Below are 26,741 nucleotides of genomic sequence, written 5' to 3'. Positions count from 1 at the left end.
TATACTCTGGTTGGGGAGACACTTCCCACTTATTTGTGTGCCTCTCTCCGCCTCTGGTTGCTGCTGTGGTGCTTTTGTCATGCTCTGCACCAATTGGTTTGTTATGTGGTGCCTGGGCATGCGCATTATGTACGTTCATGGCCATTCTGATGCTCCTAGAGCCTCCTATGGGCATGTATGCATTAGCGCGGTTTTGTGGTCCTGTTCGGACTACTACATCTCCCAGTGTCTATCTTATGTTTCCGGACATGCGCATTCGCGCATTAGTGGTTATTTCTACACTCCCCGAAGCATTGGGACACTACTGGTCCGGGCATGCGCATTTGCGCGCTAGCGGCCATCTTTGTACTCCGGACATGCGCATTTGTGCGCTGGCGGCCATCTTTATACTCCCGGAAATATCGATATGCGGCACCGCTTCCGGTGCTGCGAACACTATGTCTCCACGCCGAGCACCATGCCGTTGCCCCGCAGCTGATAGGGATAGTTTCATTAGGGTAAGTGTTTGTGTATATATATGGAGCTGCCGGCCGCACACATCACACCTGCTCCTGACGAAGCCACTCCTAGTGGCGATACGCGTGGGGCTTCAGCCCCCTGGACCTCTGTTTTCATTTGGTATTTGGTCATGCTCTACCGGTATTTTCTGCACTGGGATGATAGTATAGCGCCCCCCTTTTTGTGGGCTCTATACAGGTAGCTCCGGTCTTATTAGGTATTGGGACAGTATTGGCAGTGTGTGTCTGTGCTTGGTGGGGTTATGTACACCTCAGGAGGTTCAGATAATCTCTGACCTCTAGATTTACATGTGGGGATATTTGTATGTATAGTGCTCCTCTCACTATAGACACTGTGCACTTGCTCTTTACCTTTGCCTATTTGTTCTTATCTGCTCGCAAGGGATACATGTGTTGTCACCATTATTATTGGTATATTCTTACATCTATATATTGGTAACTTATTGTCAGGCCATTTCATACCGGCCAGTCTTGAATTTGTACCCGAATATGTACCTGTTTAGAATAGAACATTTGGTTCACATATTACATCTATTTTCATATTGAATATTTATGTACATCATAATACCTGACACTGTTTGACTTATACCCACTATTGTGTGCTGCGAGCTGGACCAGGAGTAAATATACATATAATTTCTGCTATTATTCCCATTTTTCATGCATACGCTTTGAATCATTTTACCATCTGTATATATGTGCATGTAGAGCAGCTGTGTCTGCCACTGACCTTGTCATCTGTAAGTGCATATTGTTATACATGTCCAGGGGGGGTTCCTTATAGGAATCCTTGATGACCTATTCTCTGTTTTAAGTGTTTTTAATTGTAGTGGTTTGTTTTGTGTGTTGGTCGATACAATAAAATATTCAAGTTTATCTTTATATATCTTCATTATTGTTTGGTGGTTCCCCTTTATGTATAGCATGACATCTTTTTCTCGGCCTTTATACTCTTGTAAAGCAGCGGCCATGAAGATGTGGATGAGGGTGGTTTGCACTCTGTGAGTATTGCTAAAACTGTAGAGGCTGATAGAACTGTCCTCTTGAGTGGGCTTAGATTTGCATGAGGATGACCAATACTCAAATTTACGGGGAGCTATAGCAGTCATCAAGCCAGTTCTATGGACAGTAGAAAGCTGTAGCAGAGACCTGAGATGTGGCCTGGATAGTAGAGCTTTATGGTGCATAACACAAGATCTTGTATCTCATCTAAGTGTTGCCTCCTGAAATGACACCAAGCAATAAACTTTTCATCTATGTTGTGGAGAGAAAAGAAAAAGTGAACTGTCTGAATTACAATGGTCTGCGGTTATCTTCTTTAAAAAGAAAACCACTTTCGGATGCATCCACACTGTATGCCTGCCTGTCTTCTAGCTACATTTTCAATTTAGTAGTCTAGGATCCTGTGTAGGAACTGTAATGGCTGTTATTACATGTTGTGGAGTCTGAAAACATAAAAGATGGTACAGTAATAGTAAAGAAATGACTGAACAGAACTGACCATGCTGTACTGTTTGCATTGAGCAAGCCTATTAAATATGTTAGTTGTTTCAGAAGGGATATACTCTACCTTATAATGCAAGGATACCACAGATAATATTATTTAGAATCTTAGAATGGACAATGTAGCAAATGTAATTTTTGATTAAATGAGACCAAGACAGATTCATGTATATCAGATATTGTATATTTTGTTCATTTAGAATAAGGACAAAGTGCATGATAACAGGCACATGGTAAAAAATGTTAAAAGTAATCTTGAGTAAATGAAATGCCTATAAATTGGCTGTCCATCTTATTTAAACGCATATGTCAGCCTGATTGTTATTTGTAACGACTGGCGAAGGCTTGCTTTTAGCTCCCTCTGTCCCACCTTTGGATGTATCAACAAACAGCAGTCTTGGAGTCCACAAGGCCATCAGTATTCTTTTGTATTCTTTGCGGAAATTCTGATTAAGAAGACCATAAATGACAGCATTGAGACAACTGTTAAAGTAAGCCATAAAATAGCTCAACACAAACAGCCATTTTGGTATCTTTGGAGCCACTTGAAAAGGATTAATGGCTACAGCAAGGCCAATGAAGTTTAGGGGTCCCCAGCACACAGCAAAAAGTACAAACACAACAAACATAGTCAAAAAGTTTCGGAGATCTGTTGGTGTCAACTTCTGCTTGGAATCTTGTCTTACTCTGTGCTTGACTTGAATAACCAAGACCCATATCCGGAAGTAGCAAAATGTTACTATAGCCAAAGGAACAATAAAATGCACCGCAACTACTGTAATTGTATATGAAGAGCTGACAGTCTGGGCAAAAGTGCAAGAGAAAATCCGTGGGTCATACTGTAGCGATCCAACGAAAAAGTTTGGTACAATTGCAATAACTGTCAATATCCACGTAAGACACAGGTAAAAAAATGTGCTTTTCTGGTTGTAAAGCTTGTCGTACCGCAGGCTATGGCAGATGTAGCAATATCTGTTAATAGCTATGGCTGTAATGTTAAAAACAGAACCTATGACGCTCAGTCCCATCAGAAAGCCACTGATTTGACAATGGATATTTCCCAGCGTCCATCCGTTATGAAAAATTGCTATGAGAATAACTGGATATGGGTATACTGCCACGACCAGATCTGCAACAGATAAACTGACGACAAAGATGTTACCTGAAAAGAAAAAAATAAATAATTATAGGTAAATATAGGGAAAATTAGACAAATTTTAATTTATTTTGTAATATATGAGAATTAAGTAATGGGCATACAACAATTCCCAAATGCATTATAGGTGAACGAACCTGTTATAGGGTGTTGATCTTCATCATCTATTATGTCCCAAAACACTATTAACTTGCAGAAATAGGGTCAAAATTTACAGGTGAATAGCTGCTCAGCCAACTTAGCAACTATGAGAAAATTAATTTTATTCCTCCTGGTAGCCATTGGCTTTTGAATAAATAATCACGGAGAACATCGAGTCTACCTGGCCAATAAAATTAGATCAAAGTTTATTTATATAATTATTATAATTATTTAAAAATCAACACCAATACATAACAGATTAACCATACATATACAATGGTACAATATATGGCTTTAAAGAATCAATAGATGAATAGATCCACAGGTGTGAAGCCCCCCGAGGAAGCGGTATTTTGAATGCGAAACGCGCGTCGGGGTACGTGGCCGAGGGCAAGGCAGGACAAACCACTACTATGGGTAACTATTTCTTTACTTAAATATGTTTGTATATTGACTCTGTGGGTAGCAGTGGTGATTATTGTATCATGTGTCATGGCTGTCAGCTTTAGTACATTTAGGTATATGGATATGATGTGCTGCAGTCCATGGTGACATATTATATATCTAGTAGCTGCACCCCTCACATATATATTTCCTGACCTTTCTTCGGCCTCAGTTTTTCACACCTGTGGATCTAATCATCTATTGATTCTTTAAACCCATATATTGTACCATTGTATATGTATGGTTAATCTGTTATGTATTGGCGTTGATTTTTGTATAAATAAACTGTGATCTAATTTTATTGGTTATGTAGACTCGATTTTCTCGTGATAATTTACAGTATAGCGAGTGGCCTTGTATATGGGTGTATGGCATTATACTACTGGTATTTTAATTGTGGCTTTTAAATAAAGATGATTTTCAGTCACCACTCACAGCATTGCTGTACACAGATGTCCAGCTGCCAGGACTGTCAATCAAAGCGTCAGGGTATGCCTACAGTCGCCACTCACAATGCGGTGACTGAAGATGCTTCGGCACACATCAGTGACTGAAAGTCGGCAACACCAGGGAGGAATATAGTACGTTTTCTCCCAGGAGCTGCTGGTTTAGTAAGGGGGGCAGACAGTGTTGGAACGTTATTAACCTACACATGAACCCTATATCTGCGTGTTAATAGCTTTTAGGGACATGACATGTTCTCTTTAACATCTAACTTTAGAATCTTTAGCAATCTGAAAAGTGGAGGTCGAGTTATTAACTGCACATTATCAAATTGGGGAACCAGTCTCTCCTCAGTGCATTATGTGCTTTAAACATCCGCAGGGCACACAACTTAATAAAAAATATATCTACCATATGTCTCATTTCTAAACAGTGCTAGCATTCCACATTTATTACTAATTAAATGTATTTCTTCCTTAGACCATAAGAATGAAGGGTTTTTCATTATAGTGATCTATTACTTTACAATGTGAACTTGCAAGCTGAAACAAGGACAATAACAGCAGTCAAAAACTGAGATATGTTGGAATAAAATGAACTAATTTATTAAGAAGTGCCTGCCTCATAATACAGTTAGGGCCAGAAATATTTGGACAGTGACACAATTTTCGCGAGTTGGGCTCTGCATGCCACCACATTGGATTTGAAATGAAACCTCTACAACAGAATTCAAGTGCAGATTGTAACGTTTAATTTGAAAGGTTGAACAAAAATATCTGATAGAAAATGTAGGAATTGTCTACATTTCTTTACAAACACTCCACATTTTAGGAGGTCAAAAGTAATTGGACAAATAAACATAACCCAAACAAAATATTTTTATTTTCAATATTTTGTTGCAAATCCTTTGGAGGCAATCACTGCCTTAAGTCTGGAACCCATGGACATCACCAAACGCTGGGTTTCCTCCTTCTTAATGCTTTGCCAGGCCTTTACAGCCGCAGCCTTCAGGTCTTGCTTGTTTGTGGGTCTTTCCGTCTTAAGTCTGGATTTGAGCAAGTGAAATGCATGCTCAATTGGGTTTAGATCTGGAGATTGACTTGGCCATTGCAGAATGTTCCACTTTTTGGCACTCATGAACTCCTGGGTAGCTTTGGCTGTATGCTTGGGGTCATTGTCCATCTGTACTATGAAGCGCCGTCCAATCAACTTTGCAGCATTTGGCTGAATCTGGGCTGAAAGTATATCCCGGTACACTTCAGAATTCATCCGGCTACTCTTGTCTGCTCTTATGTCATCAATAAACACAAGTGACCCAGTGCCATTGAAAGCCATGCATGCCCATGCCATCACGTTGCCTCCACCATGTTTTACAGAGGATGTGGTGTGCCTTGGATCATGTGCCGTTCCCTTTCTTCTCCAAACTTTTTTCTTCCCATCATTCTGGTACAGGTTGATCTTTGTCTCATCTGTCCATAGAATACTTTTCCAGAACTGAGCTGGCTTCTTGAGGTGTTTTTCTGCAAATTTAACTCTGGCCTGTCTATTTTTGGTATTGATGAATGGTTTGCATCTAGATGTGAACCCTTTGTATTTACTGTCATGGAGTCTTCTCTTTACTGTTGACTTAGAGACAGATACACCTACTTCACTGAGAGTGTTCTGGACTTCAGTTGATGTTGTGAACGGGTTCTTCTTCACCAAATTAAGTATGCGGCGATCATCCACCACTGTTGTCATCCGTGGACGCCCAGGCCTTTTTGAGTTCCCAAGCTCACCAGTCAATTCCTTTTTTCTCCGAATGTACCCAACTGATGATTTTGCTACTCCAAGCATGTCTGCTATCTCTCTGATGGATTTTTTCTTTTTTTTCAGCCTCAGGATGTTCTGCTTCACCTCAATTGAGAGTTCCTTTGACCGCATGTTGTCTGCTCACAGCAACAGCTTCCAAATGCAAAACCACACACCTGGAATCCACCCCTGACCTTTTAACTACTTCATTGATTACAGGTTAACGAGGGAGACGCCTTCAGAGTTCATTGCAGCCCTTAGAGTCCATTGTCCAATTACTTTTGGTCCCTTGAAAAAGAGGACGCTATGCATTACAGAGCTATGATTCCTAAACCCTTTCTCCGATTTGGATGTGGAAACTATCATATTGCAGCTGGGAGTGTGCACTTTCAGCCCATATTATACAGTGGGGCAAAAAAGTATTTAGTCAGTCAGCAATAGTGCAAGTTCCACCACTTAAAAAGATGAGAGGCGTCTGTAATTTACATCATAGGTAGACCTCAACTATGGGAGACGAACTGAGAAAAAAAAATCCAGAAAATCACATTGTCTGTTTTTTTAACATTTTATTTGCATATTATGGTGGAAAATAAGTATTTGGTCAGAAACAAAATTTCATCTCAATACTTTGTAACATATCCTTTGTTGGCAATGACAGAGGTCAAACGTTTTCTGTAAGTCTTCACAAGGTTGCCACACACTGTTGTTGGTATGTTGGCCCATTCCTCCATGCAGATCTCCTCTAGAGCAGTGATGTTTTTGGCTTTTCGCTTGGCAACACGGACTTTCAACTCCCTCCAAAGGTTTTCTATAGGGTTGAGATCTGGAGACTGGCTAGGCCACTCCAGGACCTTGAAATGCTTCTTACGAAGCCACTCCTTCGTTGCCCTGGCGGTGTGCTTTGGATCATTGTCATGTTGAAAGACCCAGCCACGTTTCATCTTCAATGCCCTTGCTGATGGAAGGAGGTTTGCACTCAAAATCTCACGATACATGGCCCCATTCATTCTTTCATGTACCCGGATCAGTCGTCCTGGCCCCTTTGCAGAGAAACAGCCCCAAAGCATGATGTTTCCACCACCATGCTTTACAGTAGGTATGGTGTTTGATGGATGCAACTCAGTATTCTTTTTCCTCCAAACATGACGAGTTGTGTTTCTACCAAACAGTTCCAGTTTGGTTTCATCAGACCATAAGACATTCTCCCAAAACTCCTCTGGATCATCCAAATGCTCTCTAGCAAACTTCAGACGGGCCCGGACATGTACTGGCTTAAGCAGTGGGACACGTCTGGCACTGCAGGATCTGAGTCCATGGTGGCGTAGTGTGTTACTTATGGTAGGCCTTGTTACATTGGTCCCAGCTCTCTGCAGTTCATTCACTAGGTCCCCCCGCGTGGTTCTGGGATTTTTGCTCACCGTTCTTGTGATCATTCTGACCCCACGGTGTGGGATTTTGCGTGGAGCCCCAGATCGAGGGAGATTATCAGTGGTCTTGTATGTCTTCCATTTTCTAATTATTGCTCCCACTGTTGATTTCTTCACTCCAAGCTGGTTGGCTATTGCAGATTCAGTCTTCCCAGCCTGGTGCAGGGCTACAATTTTGTTTCTGGTGTCCTTTGACAGCTCTTTGGTCTTCACCATAGTGGAGTTTGGAGTCAGACTGTTTGAGGGTGTGCACAGGTGTCTTTTTATACTGATAACAAGTTTAAACAGGTGCCATTACTACAGGTAATGAGTGGAGGAAAGAGGAGACTCTTAAAGAAGAAGTTACAGGTCTGTGAGAGCCAGAAATCTTGATTGTTTGTTTCTGACCAAATACTTATTTTCCATCATAAAATGCAAAAAAAATGATAAAAAAACAGACAATGTGATTTTCTGGATTTTTTTTTCTCAGTTTGTCTCCCATAGTTGAGGTCTACCTATGATGTAAATTACAGACGCCTCTCATCTTTTTAAGTGGTGGAACTTGCACTATTGCTGACTGACTAAATACTTTTTTGCCCCACTGTATATATAATTGTATTTCTGAACATGTTTTTGTAAACAGCTAAAATAACAAAACTTGTGTCACTGTCCAAATATTTCTGGCCCTAACTGTATATCTAGTGCATCTAAGGTTGTCTGTGTTCAAGAAATAGAAATCCATGCAGCTGTAGATTTGTGCTATACCTCATAATAATATATTGCGTAAAGCATTCTTTCCCAAACCCTGTCCTCATTGCCCTCAATAGATCATGTTTTTAGGATTTCCTTACTATTGCACAGGTGAGAGAACTTGTGACAGTTTCTGATACCTTGATAATAATTCCATCACCTCTGCAATACTAAAGATACCCTGAAAAATGAAGTCTTAGGCGGCGTGAAGACTGGAGTTTGGGAAACTCTGGTGTATGGTATAATAACTGTGTCCAATTTACAGTGGTCCTGCCACCTATGACCTAATCAAACCACCTCTTGACACTTTTCAAAAAGCATCAAAAAGATAAAATCTGCTAATTTTAGCTGAAATATTTCATGTACCAAAATTTATAAACTACTAGGCCACAATGGAAAGTCCATTAAATGGTTCCTCTAAGCATTTGTCTCCTCCTGTAGGATAAAGAGACTTTTTGGCTCTTCTCAGGCTCCAGCGCCATTGTGTGTCTGCAATACCTGCTTTTCCTTCATTTATATCGCTGGAGAAGAGACCATAACTTCATACGTGCAGGAAATCTTATGAAATCATGCTAATAGTACCAATAAGTTGCAAAATACCAAAAGCCTTCAGTATCCGAGAGGTAATTGTATATAAACTGTTTTGAATTTTACTATACAGATCAAGAGGAAATGACGCATTACTGTGTTTAGTTACTGCTTCTGCACAGGTCTTCTCAATCTAAAAAGTAAAATAAAAATACATAATTTAGAAGACTAATGAATTCATAGATTTAAAAAATGTGGGTGTAAGCTACATAATATTGTCCTGAATATCCAGTATTTGAGGTGATATGGCAGGGGGATGGCCTCCATTACACAGAAATCTGTTGGTTGCAATCCTAGGAGAACTCGACCTGTCGGCTGCCTTTGACACAGTGGACCATTCCCTATTATTACAGACCCCCTCATCCCTTGGCATCACAGACTTGGCCCTATCCTGGATCTCATCATACCTAACAGACCGGACATTCAGTGTCTCCCACTCACACACCACCTCCTCACCTCGCCCCCTATCTGTCGGAGTCCCACAAGGTTCAATCCTTGGGCCCCTGCTCTTCTCCATTTACACCTTTGGCCTGGGACAGCTCATAGAATCTCATGGCTTTCAGTATAACCTCTATGCTGATGACACACAGATCTACATCTCTGGACCAGATATCACCTCCCTTCTAACCAGAATCCCTCAATGTCTGTCCACTATTTCATCCTTCTTCTCCACTAGATTTCTGAAACTTAACATGGACAAAACAGAATTCATCATCTTTCCCCCATCTCACGCGACCCCCCAACGAACCTATCCATTACAGTAAATGGCTGCCCACTCTCCCCAGTCCCACAAGCTCACTGCGTCGGGGTAATCCTTGACGCTGATCTCTCCTTCAAACGACATATCCAATCCCTTTCCACTTCCTGCCGACTTCAACTCAAAAATATTTCACAAAACCGTTCATTCCTCAACCATGAATCTGCAAAAACCCTAGTCCATGCCCTCATCATCTCTTGCCTTGACTACTGCAACCTCCTGCTCTGTGGCCTCCCCTCTAACACTCTCGCACCCCTCCAATCTATTCTAAACTCTGCTGCCCGACTAATCCACCTGTCCCCCCGCTATTCCCTGGCCTCTCCCCTCTGTCAATCCCTTCACTGGCTCCCCATTGCCCAGAGACTCCACTACAAAACCCTAACCATGATGTACAAAGCCATCCACAACCTGTCTCCTCCATACATCTGTGACCTCGTCTCCCGGTACTTACCTACACGCAACCTCCGATCCTCACAAGATCTCCTTCTCTACTCCCCTCTTATTTCCTCCTCCCACAATCGTATACAAGATTTCTCTCGCGTATCACCCCTATTCTGGAACCCTCTACCACAACACATCAGACTCTCGCCTACCATCGAAACCTTCAAAAAGAACCTGAAGACCCACGTCTTCCGACAAGCCTACAACCTGCAGTAACCACCGATCGACCAAACCGCTGCATGACCAGCTCTATCCTCGCCTACTGTATCCTCACCCATCCCTTGTAGATTGTGAGCCTTCGCGGGCAGGGTCCTCACTCCTCCTGTACCAGTTATGACTTGTATTGTTTAAGATTATTGTACTTGTTTTTATTATGTATACCCCTCCTCACATGTAAAGCGCCATGGAATAAATGGCGCTATAACAATAAATAATAATAATAATAATAACTCAGAGTGTTGTACACATCTTTTTATGGCAATTGGAATAGTTCTTATTTGCCATAAAACACATTTTGGGGAGAAATTTAACAAAGGATTCAAATTACAATTTCAGAAGATTCACTCATCTCTAATTACAACCCCATTATTGTAGAGGAACGGATCTTTTCAAATTCAAATTAGATGATTTCACTGACTTACAAAACCCAAAGAATTGTATTAGTTGCAAATAAAGCTTTTAATTGCTCAGAAAATACAAGTGGGGTGGAAGAGAGAAAGAACCATGATGACCATAAGAGCTTACACTTTACATATGCTAGAGAGAACCCCACTGATCATTAAAGCTTACATTTTACAGAAGATGATGAAGAACCCATTGACCAGCTTGCAATCTACAGGAGGGAGAGGACTTCACTGACCATAAGAGCTTACACTTTACAAGAGTGAAATGACTTTTCTGACCCTAAGAGTTTACATTCTACAGAAGAGAGAGAGGACCCTGTTTATTATAACAGCTTACATTCTACAGGCGTGAGAGTGAGAGAGGACCCCGCTGACCATAAGAACTTACCTTCTACAGGAGAGAAAGACTTACCCATTGACTCTGGAGATGGAAAATGACTCTGCTGTACAAATTGTTCTCCGCTGGTAACCACTGATTTGTGATGGACCAGGTACTGACCACCACTGCATAATCTATGACAATCCCCTAGATGTCCCAGCTGCAGGGCATTATGCGGGGGGTTCGTGCAGCAATGCAAACAGTCATTAGACTGCTCTCTGATGGCGTCGAGCAAGTTTTTATTTTTTGCACATTGCTAATTGAATCTCAAATCTTCAGATTCACATGATACAACTAATTTCATGAATTTCGACTCAAACTCGATCCTCCGCAGATAAATCTGCTCATCTCTACTCATTATTGTCAAAAATTATACAGCTGAACCTATCCTTCTTTATTTAGTGACAAGGCAGACCTAAAATTTTGACATGCTCTATATATACCTTCTTACTAGAGATGGACAGAATTCAAAATATAGATCGGCATTTAGTTAAATATTTGTATAATCCTGATTGGATCCAGGACAAGTTATTTTATATAAAATGACAGATATGATGTGATTATCATTCTTCATTTTCAAATGAGACCTCAGGATTGACATTAGAATCCAAAATTGTAGCACAAAGTGCACACCTGAAGTCAGACCTCAGGATTCAGACATCAAAAGTAGCTTTACTGTCTAGAATTAATTATGGAGGAGACAACTATAAGAGAGTTACAATAAAATGTTCAACTGTTACAATACAAATTTAAATATGTCTTTGTCTCGTGAGCATGTATTTTATAATGCAGGTAATTACCATATGCAGGTAATAACAGGTAATGGCAATTCAACTATAGTTGAAAATTGAAGAAGTTTAAAGGGTAACTGTGCTTGCAAGTAACTTTGAAGAATAATTCTTGTGTACATGAGGAATGACTCAATTTCTGGCCATTATTTGACTTATTTTCGGCATTCTGACCAGTTTTCCCCACTGTGTGTGTACTTTCTGTGATTTGCAATCTACTGTTTGCTTAGAGAAAGAGATGAGGATATTATACAGCAGAGCTGAGCTGTGTTGATCTAGATCAACCTCTGATGTGAGGTAAAACACTTGTTAGAGAGCTCTGCACAATGTTTTTCTTTCTGCCTCTGCTCCCTTTCATGCTGCTCACTCCCTACCCTTCCTTCTCCATAGAGGATAATGGGCTGTGTAACATGAAACCTGCAGTCCTTTTCCTCTGATTAAGACAAAGTTGAACTGTTTTTTTCACATCAAATGGTGAGTTCAGGAAAAAGGGAGAGAAGACGTGTCTGATAAGTGGAGAAAGAAACTGATTTCTCTCATAAGGTACATTACAAAGTTTCTTATAATCGCCTGTACGATTGATTTATGCAAAAAAAATTTTAAAGTACATTACCATTTCAACATCTCTTAAGAAAGAATAGAAAAGTTCCTGTAGATGATTATACATTAAGCAGCAGAATGTTTGCATCTGGATTTTGGAATTCAGTTTGTATTTCGATCTTATTAAGACTTCTACATGAAATGAAGACCAAGAATGGCCTCTGCTACGTGGTAGATCTGTGTGGGATCCGATTTTCTTTTCTACACCCATAGACTTGAATAGGCGAGTGTCATCTGATGTACGGAAGAGACCAGAGTATGTTGGAATTTTGTTTGTGCGAATTTGAGGTCCTTGTAAAAAATGGTTGAACTTAGCCATACAGCAATGATTTACATGTGACACAGTAAGTGGAGGTGTTAACCAGGCCATTTTTTTAAAATTCTGACCACTGTCACTTTATGAGGTCTTCAACTGATCCTGGTGATTCTGAGAGTGTTTTCTCGTGACATGTTGTACGTTATTATAGTGGTAAAAAAAATTTGATTTGACTTGCGTTTATTTGTGAAAAAAATGGAAATTTGGAGAAAATTTTGAAAATTTTGCAATTTTTTAAATTTTAGTTTTTATGCCCTTAAATTAGAGAGTCATTGTTAGGAGTCGAGTTTCCTCTGCTGCACAGGGGGAATCTCGATCTGTGTCTGCTGCGGTCTCCCATTCTGCATCGGCCGCAGTGCAGCCTGCTCAGCGGAGACATCGCTCCCAGCGTCTCACTGAGACTGATACTGTGCAAAGGGTTACTACTGCCTCTCCAGGCTCTGCTGTTGTACCCTGCACTGATCTGCGGCGAGCAGGCTTTTCTGGGTCTAAGTCCTGCTTTGCACACACTGAGCATGCCCAGGGCAAGATCTCTCAGTGGAGATCTAGGGTCACATGCTCAAGTACTGCAGCGACTTCCATTGGTCCTTCTCATGGAAGGTCCTGCAGGTGCTAGGACTAAGTTCTGCTTTGCACACTGAGCATGCCCAGGGCAAGATCTCTCAGTGGAGATCTAGGGTCACATGCTCAGGTACTGCAGCAATTCTATTGGTCCTTCTTTGAAGGGTCCTGTACGTGCTGCAGCTATTTAAGGCTCGCATGGCCGCACGGCCATGCGCTAGTATCAAATGTGTTTTGGCTTATGCCAGTGGATACTATACCACTCAGTTCTATGTGGTGTGAAGCTGTTAGCATTGGGACTGTACACTCAGGCAGGCAGCTAGCGTCAGTGGGGGCAATTAGCCTAGTTAGGGCATTAGTTTTGTGTACAGCGCAACTCTGTGAGGCAACAGAGTTCACTACCAGTTCACACGGGGTGAAGCCTAACCCACGTGTGAGCTCAGAGTCCATCCACCTTTACTTAGCACGGTGAATCCCGGGCTGCGAACGCACCTTGTAGATATCTACCTATTACTCGGTGCGTTCCGCTATCCCTAACAGTCATATCATACAAAATAGTTAATAAATAACATTACCCACATGTCTGCTTTACATTAGCACAATTTTAGAAACATAATTTTTTTGTTAGGAATTTATAAGGGTTAAAAATTGACCAGCCATTTCTCATTTTTACAACAAAATTTGCAATACCCTTTTTTGGGGGGACCACCTCACACTTTAAGTGATTTTGAGGGGTCTATATGACAGAAAATGCCCAAAAGTGACACCATTCTAAAAACTGCACCCCTCAAGGTACTTAAAACCACATTCAAAAAGTTTATTAACCCTTCAGGTGCTTCACAGGAATTTTTGGAATGCTTAAAAAAAATTGAACATTTAACTTTTTTTCACAAAATTTTTACTTCAGATCCTATTTGTTTCATTTTACCAAGGGTAACAGGAGAAATTGGACCACAAAAGTCGTCATACAATTTGTCGTACAATACGCCGATACCCCATATGTGGGGGTAAACCACTGTTTGGGCGCATGGCAGAGCTCGGAAGGGAAGGAGCGCCATTTGACTTTTCAATGTAAAATTTGCTGGAATTGAAATCGGACACCATGTTGCGTTTGGAGAGCCTCTAATGTGCCAAAACAGTAGAAACCCCCCACATGTAACACCATTTTGGAAAGTAGACCCCCTAAGGAACTAATCTAGATGTGTGGTGAGCACTTTGAACCTCCAAGTGCTGCCGTGAAAAAAAAAATCATGTTTTTCACAAAAAATGATATTTTTGCCCCAAATGTTTTATTTTCCCAAGGGTAACAGGACAAATTGGACCCCAAAAGTTGTTGTGCAATTTGTCCTGAGTATGCCGATACCCCATGTGTGGAGGTAAACCACTGTTTGGGCACATGGCAGAGCTTGGAAGGGAAGGAGCACCGTTTGACTTTTCAATGCAAAATTGGCTGGAATTGAGATCGGACACCATGTCGCATTTGGAGAGCCCCTGATGTGCCTAAACAGTGGAAATCGCCTCAAGTGACACCATTTTGGAAAGTAGACCCCCTAGGGAACTAATCTAGATGTGTGGTGAGCACTTTGAACTCCCAAGTACTTCACAGAAGTTTATAATGTAGAGCCGTAAAAAAAAATCATTTTCTTTCACAAAAATTATCTTTTCGCCCCAAATTTTTTATTTTCCCAATGATAACAGGACAAATTGGACCCCAAAAGTTGTTGGTAAATTTGTCCTGAGTACGCTGATACCCCATATATGGGGGTAAACCACTGGTTGAGCGCATGGCAGAGCTCGGAAGGGAAGGAGCGCCGTTTGACTTTTCCATGCAAAATTGGCTGGAATTGAGATCGGAACCCATGTCACGCTTGGAGAGCCCCTGATGTGCCTAAACAGTGGAAACCCCCGCTCAAGAGACCCCATTTTGGAAAGAAGACCCCCTAAGGAACTTATCTAGATGTGTGGTGAGCACTTTTAACCCCCAATTGTTTCACTAAAGTTTAGAATGTAGAGCCGTGAATATTAAAAATTCATTTTTTCTTTCCACAAACTGATCTTTTAGCCCGCAAATTTTTTTCCCAAGAGTAACAGGAGAAATTGGACCCCAAAAGTTGTCCAATTTGTCCTGAGTATGCTGATACCCCATATGTGGGGGGGAACCACCGTTTGGGCGCACGGCAGAGCTCGGAAGGGAAGGAGCACCGTTTGGAATGCAGACTTAGATGGATTGATCTGCAGGTGTCATGTTGCATTTGCAGAGCCCCTGATGTACCTAAACAGTAGAAACCCCCCACAAGTGACCCCATATTGGAAACTAGACCCCCAAGGAACTTATCTAGATGTGTTGTGAGAACTTTGAACGCCTAAGTGTTTCTCTACAGTTTATAACGCAGAGCCGTGAAAATAAAAAATCCTTTTTTTTCCACAAAAATTATTTTTTAGCCCCCGGTTTTGTATTTTTCCAAGGGTAACAGGAGAAATTGGACCCCAAATTTTAATGTACAACTTGTTGTGAGTTCGCTGGTACTCCATATGCTGGGGTAAACCCGTTTGGGCGCACGAGAGAGCTCGGAAGAGAAGGAGCACTGTTTTAGTTTTTCAACTCAGAATTGGCTGGAATTGAGATCGGATGCCATGTCGCGTTTGGAGAGCCCTTAATGGGCCTAAACAGTGGAAATCCCCCAATTCTAACTGAAACGCTAACCCAAACACACCCCTAATCCCAACCCTAATCCCAACCGTAAATGTAATCCAAATCCTAACTTTAGCCGCAACCCTAACCTTAACCCCAACCCTAACCCTAACCCCAACCCTAACTTTAGCCCCAACACTAACCCCAAACCTAACTTTAACTTTAGCCCCAACCCTAACCGTAACCCCAACCCTAACTTTAGCCCCAACCCTAACCCTAACCCCAACCCTAACTTTAGCCCCAACCCTAACCCTAACGGGAAAATGGAAATAAATACATTTTTTTTAATTTTATTATTTTTCCCTAACTAAGGGGGTGGTGAAGGGGGGTTTGATTTACTTTTATAGCATTTTTTGGCAGATTTTTATGATTGGCAGCCGTCACACACTAAAAGACGCTTTTTATTGCAAAAAATAGTTTTTGCATCACATTTTGAGAGCTATAATTTATCCATATTTTGGCACTAACGCTGATCGTGGGCATTGCTGCAGGGTGTCAGCTGTCTCATAACAGCTGACACCCCCACGCGATGGCCGTGGCACTCAGCGTGAGGCCACGCGATCGTGCCACCATACTAGTACTGCTGTTTGCGGGAACTCAGTTCCCGCAGAGCAATACTAGTATGGTGCATGTCAAGAAGGGGTTAAAAACTACAGACTTTAAGATTTTAGGTAAATTAAAGATATAATTTAGCTACGCAATAGTGGAGATCAGTAATTGTTGCAAATTAGAGATGAGCGGATCAGTTCGTACAAACCCTGATCTACGGTCCAGGTCAGTACGATGAATTAGGAGCTGTGGGAATTTCCACAGTGTGGTGTTTGATTTGACGGTCAAGCATAATGTCATCTGTGCACCATGCCGCCATACCATATAATAATAAGCTGATCCTGGGGTCCGAAAAGGTAAGGAAATTTGCACAGCTTTTGTCCGAGGCCAGAGAATACTGACCTGGACTGAGGATAGAGCTTGCACAAAGCAAAAAGTGATGATGAAGATATTCTAAGAGGTACCTGCCAGGCAGGAAAAGATTGACAGGTATCATGCAACTGTCCTATTCAGAGTTGGAAGCGTACATGAAACCTGTCAACACATGCTACCCAAGCAGGCAGCCTGACAGACACCAAGTAAGACCCACTAGAGAGTACCTTTAATGGAAAGCATACAGGACTTGTAGATAGAGTTTCTTCACTCTCTATGTAGTGTGCTATGACATCCCCTAACATTTGCCTTTGTCCATATACTCTGCAGAGCTGATTTAATGCAAACAGCACCGTTTCAAATCATGGGGCTAAGCTGCAGATGGCTAAAGCAACTAAACCCAGTAATTGTCTGCAGTGTTGTTGATATCACCGCTGCAGCCTGTCTACAAAGACTGGAGGTGGTAGTGAAGAGTCAGTGTTGAAGAAGGGGAAGGGGTACATAAAGTTCTGTTTGTGATTTTCACCCAACAGAAGCCTATTAAGTGAAAAAATGTGTTTGTAAATCTCCTTTAAATAAAAATGTTTAACCCCTTAGCGACCGCCGATACGCCTTTTAACGGCGGCCGCTAAGGGTACTTAAACCACAGCGCCGTTAATTAACGGCGCTGTGGAAAAAGTGAATAGCGCCCCCCAGAGTCGGATTTTCTCCGGGGTCTCGGCTGCCGGGGGTAGCCGAGACCCCAGAGAACATGATTCGGGGGGTTTTTAACCCACCCCGCATTTGCGATCGCCGGTAATTAACCGTTTACCGGCGATCGCAAAAAAAAACAAACCGCGATCTCTTTTTAATTTCTCTGTCCTCCGATGTGATCGCACATCGGAGGACAGAGAAAAGGGGTCCCAGGTAGCCCCCCAATACTGACCTATCTCCCCCGGTGCTTCTCGTGGCTCCCGGTGGGCGCCGCCATCTTCAAAATGGCAGGCGCATGCACAGTGCGCCCGCCGGCCGGCCCCGCAAGAATCTTTGGGGTCTCGGCTGCCGAGGGTAGCCGAGACCCCAAAGAGCATGATCGGGGTCGGTTTTACCGACCCCTGTTTTGCGATCGCCGGTAATTAACTGTTTACCGGCGACCGCAAAAAAAAAAAAAAAAAGTAAATTGTAATTCTCTGTCCTCTGATGTGATCGCACATCAGAGGACAGAGAAATAGGGGGATTCGGGGACCCTACAATACTCACCTGTGTCCCTGGATCCTCTTGCTGCTCCTCCTGGCCGCCGGCAGATGAAAACGGCGGGCGCATGCGCAGTGCACCCATCTGTCTCCATCTGCTGGCTGGCAGGAGAACAGCAGTTGGGGCTAAAATTAGGGTTAGGGTTAGGGGTAGGGTTAGGGGTAGGGTTAGGGGTAGGGTTAGGGCTAGGGTTAGGGGTAGGGTTAGGGGTAGGGGTAGGGTTAGGGTTAGGGGTAGGGGTAGGGTTAGGGGTAGGGTTAGGGTTAGGGGTAGGGTTAGGGGTAGGGTTAGGGGTAGGGTTAGAGGTAGGGTTAGGGCTAGGGTTAGGGCTAGGGTTAGGGCTAGGGTTAGGGTTAGGGCTAGGGTTAGGGCTAGGGTTAGGGCTAGGGTTAGGGCTAGGGTTGGGGCTAAATTTAGGGTTAGTGTTGGGGCTAAATTTAGAGTTAGGGTTGGGGCTAAATTTAGGGTTAGGCTTCTTTCACACTTACGTCGGTACGGGGCCGTCGCAATTCGTCGGCCCGACATACCGACACACGTTGTGAAAATTGTGCACAACGTGGGCAGCAGCTGTAGTTTTTCAACGCATCCGCTGCCCAATCTATGTCCTGGGGAGGAGGGGGCGGAGTTACGGCAACGCATGCGCGGTCAGAAATGGCGGATGCGACGTACAAAAAAACGTTTCATTGAACTTTTTTTGTGCCGACGGTCCGCCAAAACACAACTGATCCAGTGCACGACGGACGCGACGTGTGGCCATCCGTCACGATCCGTCGGCAATACAAGTCTATGGGCAAAAAACGCATCCTGCGGGCACATTTGCAGGATCCGTTTCTTGTCCAAAACGACGGATTGCGACGGAATGCCAAACGACGCAAGTGTGAAAGTAGCCTTAGGGCTAGGGTTAGGGTTGGGGCTAAAGTTAGGGCTAGGGTTGGGGCTAAAGTTAGGGTTAGAGCTGGGATTAGGGTTAGTGTTTGGATTAGGGTTGGTATTAGGGTTAGGGTTGGCATTAGGGTTACGCTTGGGATTAGGGTTAGGTTTGGGATTAGGGTTAAGGTTAGGGTTGTGATTAGGGGTGTATTGGGATTAGGGTTAGGTTTGAGGTTAGGGTTGAGATTAGGATTAGGGGTGTGTTGGATTTAGGGTTTTGATTAGGGTTATGGTTAGGGTTGACATTAGGGTTGCTTTGGGGTAAGGGTTGTGATTATGGTTAGTGTTAGTGATTAGGATTATGGATCAGGTTGGGATTAGGGTTAGGGGTGTGTTGGGGTTAGGGTTGGAGCTAGAATTGGGGGGTTTCCACTGTTTAGGTACATCAGGGGGTCTCCAAACACGACAGCCAATTTTGCGCTCAAAAAGTCAAATGGTGCTCCCTCCCTTCTGAGCTCTGCCGTGCGCCCAAACAGTGGGTTACCCCCACATATGGGGCATCAGCGTACTCGGGATAAATTGGACAACAACTTCTGGGGTCAAATTTCTCTTGTTACCCTTGTGAAAATAAAAACTTGGGGGCTACAATATCTTTTTTGTGGAAAAAAAAAATATTTTTTATTTTCACGACTCTGCATTCTAAACTTCTGTGAAGCACTTGGGCATTCAAAGTTCTCACCACACATCTAGATAAGTTCCTTGGGGGGTCTAGTTTCCAAAATGGGGTCACTTCTGGGGGGTTACTACAGTTTAGGTACATCAGGGGCTCTGCAATCGCAACATAATGCCCACAGACCATTCTATCAAAGTCTGCATTCCAAAAAGGCGCTCCTTCCCTTCCGAGCTCTGCCGTGCGCCCAAACAGTGGTTTACCCCCACATATGGCGCATCAGCGTACTCGGGATAAATTGTACAACAACTATTGCAGTCCAATTTCTCCTGTTACCATTGTGAAAATAAAAACTTGGGGGCTACAATATCTTTTTTGTGGAAAAAAAAACATTTTTAATTTTCACGACTCTGCATTCTAAACTTCTGTGAAGCACTTGGGCATTCAAAGTTCTCACCACACATCTAGATAAGTTCCTTGGGGGGTCTAGTTTCCAAAGTGGGGTCACTTGTGGGGGGTTACTACAGTTTAGGTACATCAGGGGCTCTGCAATCGCAACATAATGCCCACAGACCATTCTATCAAAGTCTGCATTCCAAAACGGCGCTCCTTCCTTCCGAGCTCTGCCGTGCGGCCAAACAGTGGTTTACCCCCACATATGGGGTACCAGCATACTCAAGACAAATTGGACAACAACTTTTGGGGTCCAATTTCTCTTGTTACCCTTGTGAAAATAAAAACTTGGGGGCTAAAAAATCTTTTTTGTGGAAAAAAAAAATATTTTTTATTTTCATGGCTCTGCATTATAAACTTCTGTGAAGCACTTGGGCATTCAAGGTTCTCACCACACATCTAGATAAGTTCCATGGGGGGTCTAGTTTCCAAAATGTGGTCACTTGTGGGGGATTTATACTGTTTAGGCACATCAGGGGCTCTCCAAACGCGACATGGCGTCCGATCTCAATTCCAGCCAATTCTACATTGAAAAAGTAAAACGGCACTCTTTCTCTTCCAAGCTCTGCGGTGCGCCCAAACAGTGGTTTACCCCCACATATTGGGTATCTACGTACTCAGGAGAAATTGCACAACAACTTTCGTGGTCTAATTTCTCCTGTTACCCTTGTGAAAATAAAAATTTGTGGGCAAAAAGATCATTTTTGTAGAAAAAATGCAATTTTTTTTTTCACTGCTCTACGTTATAAACTTCTGTGAAGCACATGGGGGTTCAAAGTGCTCGCCACACATCTAGATAAGTTCCTTAAGGGGTCTAGTTTCCAAAATGGTGTCACTTGTGGGGGGTTTCCACCGTTTAGGCACATCAGGGGCTCTCCAAACGCGACATGGCGTCCAATCTCAATTCCAGCCAATTCTACATTGAAAAAGTAAAACGGCACTTCTTCTCTTCCAAGCTCTGCGGTGCGCCCTAACAGTGGTTTACCCCCACATATTGGGTATCAGCGTACTCAGGAGAAATTGCACAACAACTTTTGTGGTCTAATTTCTCCTGTTACCCTTGTGAAAATAAAAATTTGTGGGCAAAAAGATCATTTTTGTAGAAAAAATGCGATTTTTTTTTTCACGGCTCTACATTATAAACTTCTGTGAAGCACATGGGGGTTCAAAGTGCTCACCACACATCTAGATATGTTCCTTAAGGGGTCTAGTTTCCAAAATGGGGTCACTTGTGGGGGGTTTCCACTGTTTAGGCACATCAGAGGCTCTCCAAACGCGACATGGCGTCCAATCTCAATTCCAGCCAATTCTACATTGAAAAAGTAAAACGGCGCTCCTTCACTTCCAAGCTCTGCGGTGCGCCCAAACAGTGGTTTACCCCCACATATGGGGTATCGACGTATTCAGGAGAATTCGCACAACAACTTTTGTGGTCTAATTTCTCCTGTTACCCTTGTGAAAATAAGAAATTGTGGGCGAAAAGATCATTTTTGTGTAAACAAAAGCGATTTTTTATTTTCACGGCTCTACGTTATAAACTTCTGTGAAGCACTTGGGGGTTCAAAGTGCTCACCACACATCTAGATAAGTTCCTTAAGGGGTCTAGTTTCCAAAATGGTGTCACTTGTGGGGAGTTTCCACTGTTTAGGCACATCAGGGGCTCTCTAAACGTGACATGGCGTACGATCTCAATTCCAGCCAATTCTGCATTGAAAAAGTCAAGCGGCGCTCCTTCACTTCTAAGTTCTGTGGTGCTCCCAAAAAGTGGTTTACCCCCACATATGGGGTATTGGCGTATTCAGGAGAAATTGCACAACAAAATGTATGGTTACATTTCTGTTTTTACACTTGTGAAAATAAAAAAAATGGTTCTGAATTAAGATGTTTGCAAAAAAAAGTTAAATGTTCATTTTTTCCTTCCACATTGTTTCAGTTCCTGTGAAGCACGTAAAGGGTTAATAAACTTCTTGAATGTGGTTTTGAGAAACTTTAGGGGTGTAGTTTTTAGAATGGTGTCACACTTCATTATTTTCTATCATATAGACCCCTCAAAATGACTTCAAATGTGATGTGGTCCCTAAAAAAAATGGTGTTGTAAAAATGAGAAATTGCTGGTCAACTTTTAACCCTTATAACTCCCTAACAAAAAAAAATTTTGGTTCCAAAATTGTGCTGATGTAAAGTAGACATGTGGGAAATGTTATTTATTAACTATTTTTCGTGACATATCTCTCTGATTTAAGGGCATAAAAATACAAAATTTGAAAATTGCAAAATTTTAAAAATTTTCGCCATATTTCCGTTTTTTTCATAAATAATCGCAAGTAATATCGAAGAAATGTTACCACTATCATGACGTACAATATGTCACGAAAAAACAATCTCAGAATCAGCGGGATCCGTTGGAGCGTTCCAGAGTTATAACCTCATAAAGTGACAGTGGTCAGAATTGCAAAAATTGGCCTGGTCATTAAGTTCCAAATTGGCTCTGTCACTAAGGGGTTAAATATTGGTTGTATTTTGCATTAAATGATAACAGCAAAGTTCATATTATGTCAAATTTTGATTGCCAGCTCCTTCTTGATTTGTGGCAACTTTGTAAAATACCATAACTAAGGTACCATAAATTACATTACTGTAGACTGTGAGCCCCCGCGGGCAGGGTTCTCTCTCCTCCTGTACTTGTGTGTGCCTTATTTTACTCATGTTTATTGTTCTTGTCTATATTTGCCCCATTCATATGTAAAGCGCCATGGAATAAATGGCGCTATAAAAATGAATAATAATAATAATAATTTGTGGTGTAATGGAGCTCAGTAGTACAGGTTATAGCTTCAGAAAACAATTATTCTACAAAGATCATAGTGATTGGAAAACATTTTATGTGAGGTGTTAGTTAAAGTACAAAGGGCTACAAGACTAAACATTATATTTGTTTTCAAAAGGTAGCAGTTTATTTTTAACTAGATGGTGGCCCGATTCTAACGCATCGGGTATTCTAGAATATGCATGTCCACGTAGTATATTGCACAGCCCGCGTAGTATATTGCCCAGTCACGTAGCATATTGCCCAGTCACGTAGTATATTGCCCAGCTACGTAGTATATTGCCCAGTCACGTAGTATATTGCCCAGTCACGTATATTGCCCAGTCATGTAGTATATTGCCCAGTCACATAGTATATTGCCCAGTGACGTAGTATATTGCACAGCGACGTAGTAAACAGCACAGAGCCATGTAGTATACAGCACACCCACGTAGTATACTGCCCAGTCACGTAGTATATTGGCCAGTCATGGAGTATATTGCCCAGACACGTATGTCACAGGTTAAAAAAGAGGTAAAATAAAAAATAAACATACTCACCTTCCGAGGGAGCCCTTATAGTCCTATCGCCTGTGTGTGGTGCTCGCGGCAGCTTCCGGTCCCAGGGTTGGATGAGCGCAGGACCTGTGATGACGTCGCGGTCACATGACCGTGACGTCATGGAAGGTCATTCTTGCATGCCATCCTTGGCCCCGGAACCTGCCACTTGCACTGCCGAAAAGAGGACACGACTGCGGAGGGTGAGAATAACCTTTTAATTATTATTATTTGCAACATTAGATCTTTTTACTATTGATACTGCATACACATCATCAATAGTAAAAAGTTGGTCACACAGGGTTAATAGCTGCGTTAATGGAGTGTGTTACACCGCGGTTCATTAAAATTGGCATTAACCCTGTGTGAGGGCTGACTGGAGGGGAGTATAGAGCGGGCACTGACTGCGGGGAGGAAGGAGCGGCCATTTTTCCACTGGACTGTGCCGGTCGCTGATTGGTCGTGGCTGTTTTGCCGCGACCAAGCAGTGACTTGGATTTCCGTGACAGACAGAGGTTGCGACCAATGAATATCCATGATAGAAAGACAGACAGACAGAAAGACAGATAGACAGACGGAAGTGACCCTTAGACAATTATATAGTAGATAAGCTCTCACTGTAAATCATTAAAAATGAAGAGAATATTTCATTCAACTCAGCGCTTAACTATTCCAAACAATATGGACTTAAGTATCTCACTCATGGTGGAAACATCTGGAGTCAGTTACACACATGTACACCCTTCATACTGATTTATCCCAGAAGTCCGTATTTTTTGCTAAATATAACACTCACTATGAAGAACGTTAATATAGCAACTGAGAGAAATGGGGTCTTCACAAGACACCTGTTTGTTCTGTCCAAAGACTTACTAGGCAAAGATGACCCCAGACTAGCCACTACCAGGATACAAGTATCCGACAAAAGAACCACCTACATGTGACAGGGACATAAATGTTGCAACAGAATTCATCTGTGTATCGCCTGCAAGTAACACTTTTTGATTTTATGGTGAATTATAAAAGATTTCCACATGCTGAAAATCTCTAAAAATTACTATTCAGCTAAACATCTATTGTCACCAAATAGATACCGTGAGTGTCAGTTCTGTGAATAAGAGAGGTCAGAGTAGAATGGTCATACTGATCCATATTAACAGGAAGGCAACAGTGGTGTCAAATATATAATTTTTTTTTCCCAACATGCGTGGGAAAGAATTTGGCATAAAGCATAAAAATCCAAAGACAGATCCTGCATTTTGTCACTGCTCAGACTGTGTAACGGTATGAGGAGCTATGTTTTTTGTGGCACTCATTAGTTCTCTCAATGCCAATGAGAATGATAAACATGCCACTGCAGAGAGGTTTACTTGCTGACCGTGCATTTGTATCCCTTTATGGCCACAATCTACTACCAGGAGGATAATGCATCATTTCACAAAGGAAAAGTAATCACCAGCTGGTTCTATAAATATGACATTGATCTCATTGTAATCTATTGGCTTCCACAGTTACCGAATTTATGGATATGAAGCTGTCACATTTGCAGAAACAGTACAGTGCTAACAATATATGAAATGACTCCAACACTTCCTTTGCTGCTTTGCTTTACGTTATAGGTAGAAATGAGCAGATCGATCCATGGAGGTTCGAGCTCCAGCTGAATATCCTAAAATTCGTGGTCTCATGTGAATTTAACCACTTTGAGAATGATAGCGGTTTGCCCAGGACCATTTCACACAATGCTGAAGCATCAGAGAGGAAGCTAACCAGGGGTATAAAGAGAGTGGTTGCAAAAGACGTGACCTCGACCGGGCCTGTGGAGTCACGGGTCTCGCTGATGCAAGCTCTGTATTCAGCTGAATGTCCATCCTTGGATGCACATTTATCTGAAATGTATTGTGGCACAGAGATCCACCAGCTCCCTGAGCTGCAATAGCTATAGGTAGTGTTGAGCATTCCGATACCGCAAGTATCGGGTATCGGACGATATTTGCGGTATCGGAATTCCGATACCGAGTTCCGATATTTTTGTGATATCGGGAATCGGTATCGGGATTAAGATTCATGTGTAAAATAAAGAATAAAAAAAAAAATATTGATATACTTACCCTCGGACGCGCCCTGGTTGTCACCGCTGCAACCGCCATGCTTCCGTTCCTAAGAATGAGCGCGTTAAGGACTTTCGATGATATCGCGGCTTGTTATTGGTCGCTGAGCGGTCATGTGACCGCTCAGCGACCAATCACAAGCCGCGACGTCATCGAAGGTCCTTAACGCGCTCATTCTTAGAAAGGGAAGCATAGCGGTTGCAGCGGTGACAACCAGGGCGAGTCCGAGGGTAAGTATATTAATATTTTTTATTTTTATTCTTTATTTTACACATGAATATGGATCCCAGGGCCTGAAGGAGAGTTTCCTCTCCTTCAGGCCCTGGGAACCATAGAAAATACCTTCCGATATTTGTGTCCCATTGACTTGTATTGGTATCGGATATCGGTATCGGCGATATCCGATATTTTTCGGATATCGGCCGATACCATCCGATACCGATACTTTCAAATATCGGACGGTATCGCTCAACACTAGCTATAGGTACCATTAGCCTATCAGAGGCCAGCAGCTGACGGCGGTGTGATTGGTGTCATGGGTGACATATGAGGTCATTGCATTGCAATGGCCCCCCCCATGCATCGCCTATGGAGGAGAAAGAGGGCACTGCTCACCGCAGGAGCAAGGAAAGAATAAAAAATGTTTTTGTTAAATGTGTTTGAGGAGAGCGCCAGATGGTGACATTTGTATAGGAAGGGGCCAACGACCGGGACCATCATTAAAGGATAAGGCCTAATACGTGGGACATTATTACAATATGGTGCCAGGATGGGGAACATTATGGCAAGATGGGGGGCATTATTACAGGATTGGTCCCAGGATGCTGGACATTATTAAATAAACAGCCCAGGAAAGAGGAAATGATTACAGGATGCAGGACATTACAACAGGATAAGAGCCAGGATGGAAGACATTATTACATTGGGGCCCATAGAACACTTCTGGGATAACATCATTTTGTTTTGTCATGTGGGCCTGCCATAATGCTGGCAGCTGTAAGATGTTATGGATCATTACATCTTGTTCAATGGTGGTCAATACCTAGGCCATCAAAGATCAGTGGTTCCCAGTGGAGCACAGTTTGTACGGTAGAGTCATTTTTCATCTACAGATTTACTGGATAAGTCTCTCTTCTGTAGAGTGTATGAAAATAACTAGGAAACAAGAAAAGCCCAAAAGGGTGTTATCTAAATTAATGTTGTGATGAATGGTGCTTCCGCC

The 26,741-nt window shown here is 42.4% G+C and overlaps 1 protein-coding gene across 1 annotated transcript in view; it reads right to left on the bottom strand.

The window, feature by feature from the left end:
• Nucleotides 1–2,183: 2,183 nt before the first annotated feature.
• LOC138661989 (melatonin receptor type 1C) overlaps nucleotides 2,184–26,741 on the bottom strand; it is a 301,927-nt gene continuing 277,369 nt past the window's right edge. The window contains exon 2 of the mRNA XM_069747066.1: nucleotides 2,184–3,183. Coding sequence (XP_069603167.1) covers nucleotides 2,318–3,183 — 866 coding nt within the window. The 3' untranslated portion in view covers nucleotides 2,184–2,317. The remainder of the gene's footprint in view (nucleotides 3,184–26,741) is intronic.

This window comes from Ranitomeya imitator, chromosome 2 (assembly GCF_032444005.1).
Source record: "Ranitomeya imitator isolate aRanImi1 chromosome 2, aRanImi1.pri, whole genome shotgun sequence".
In the NCBI taxonomy this organism is placed as follows: domain Eukaryota; kingdom Metazoa; phylum Chordata; class Amphibia; order Anura; family Dendrobatidae; genus Ranitomeya; species Ranitomeya imitator.
Note: the sequence above shows the minus strand (reverse complement) of the source record. Positions and strands in the feature narration are given on the sequence as shown.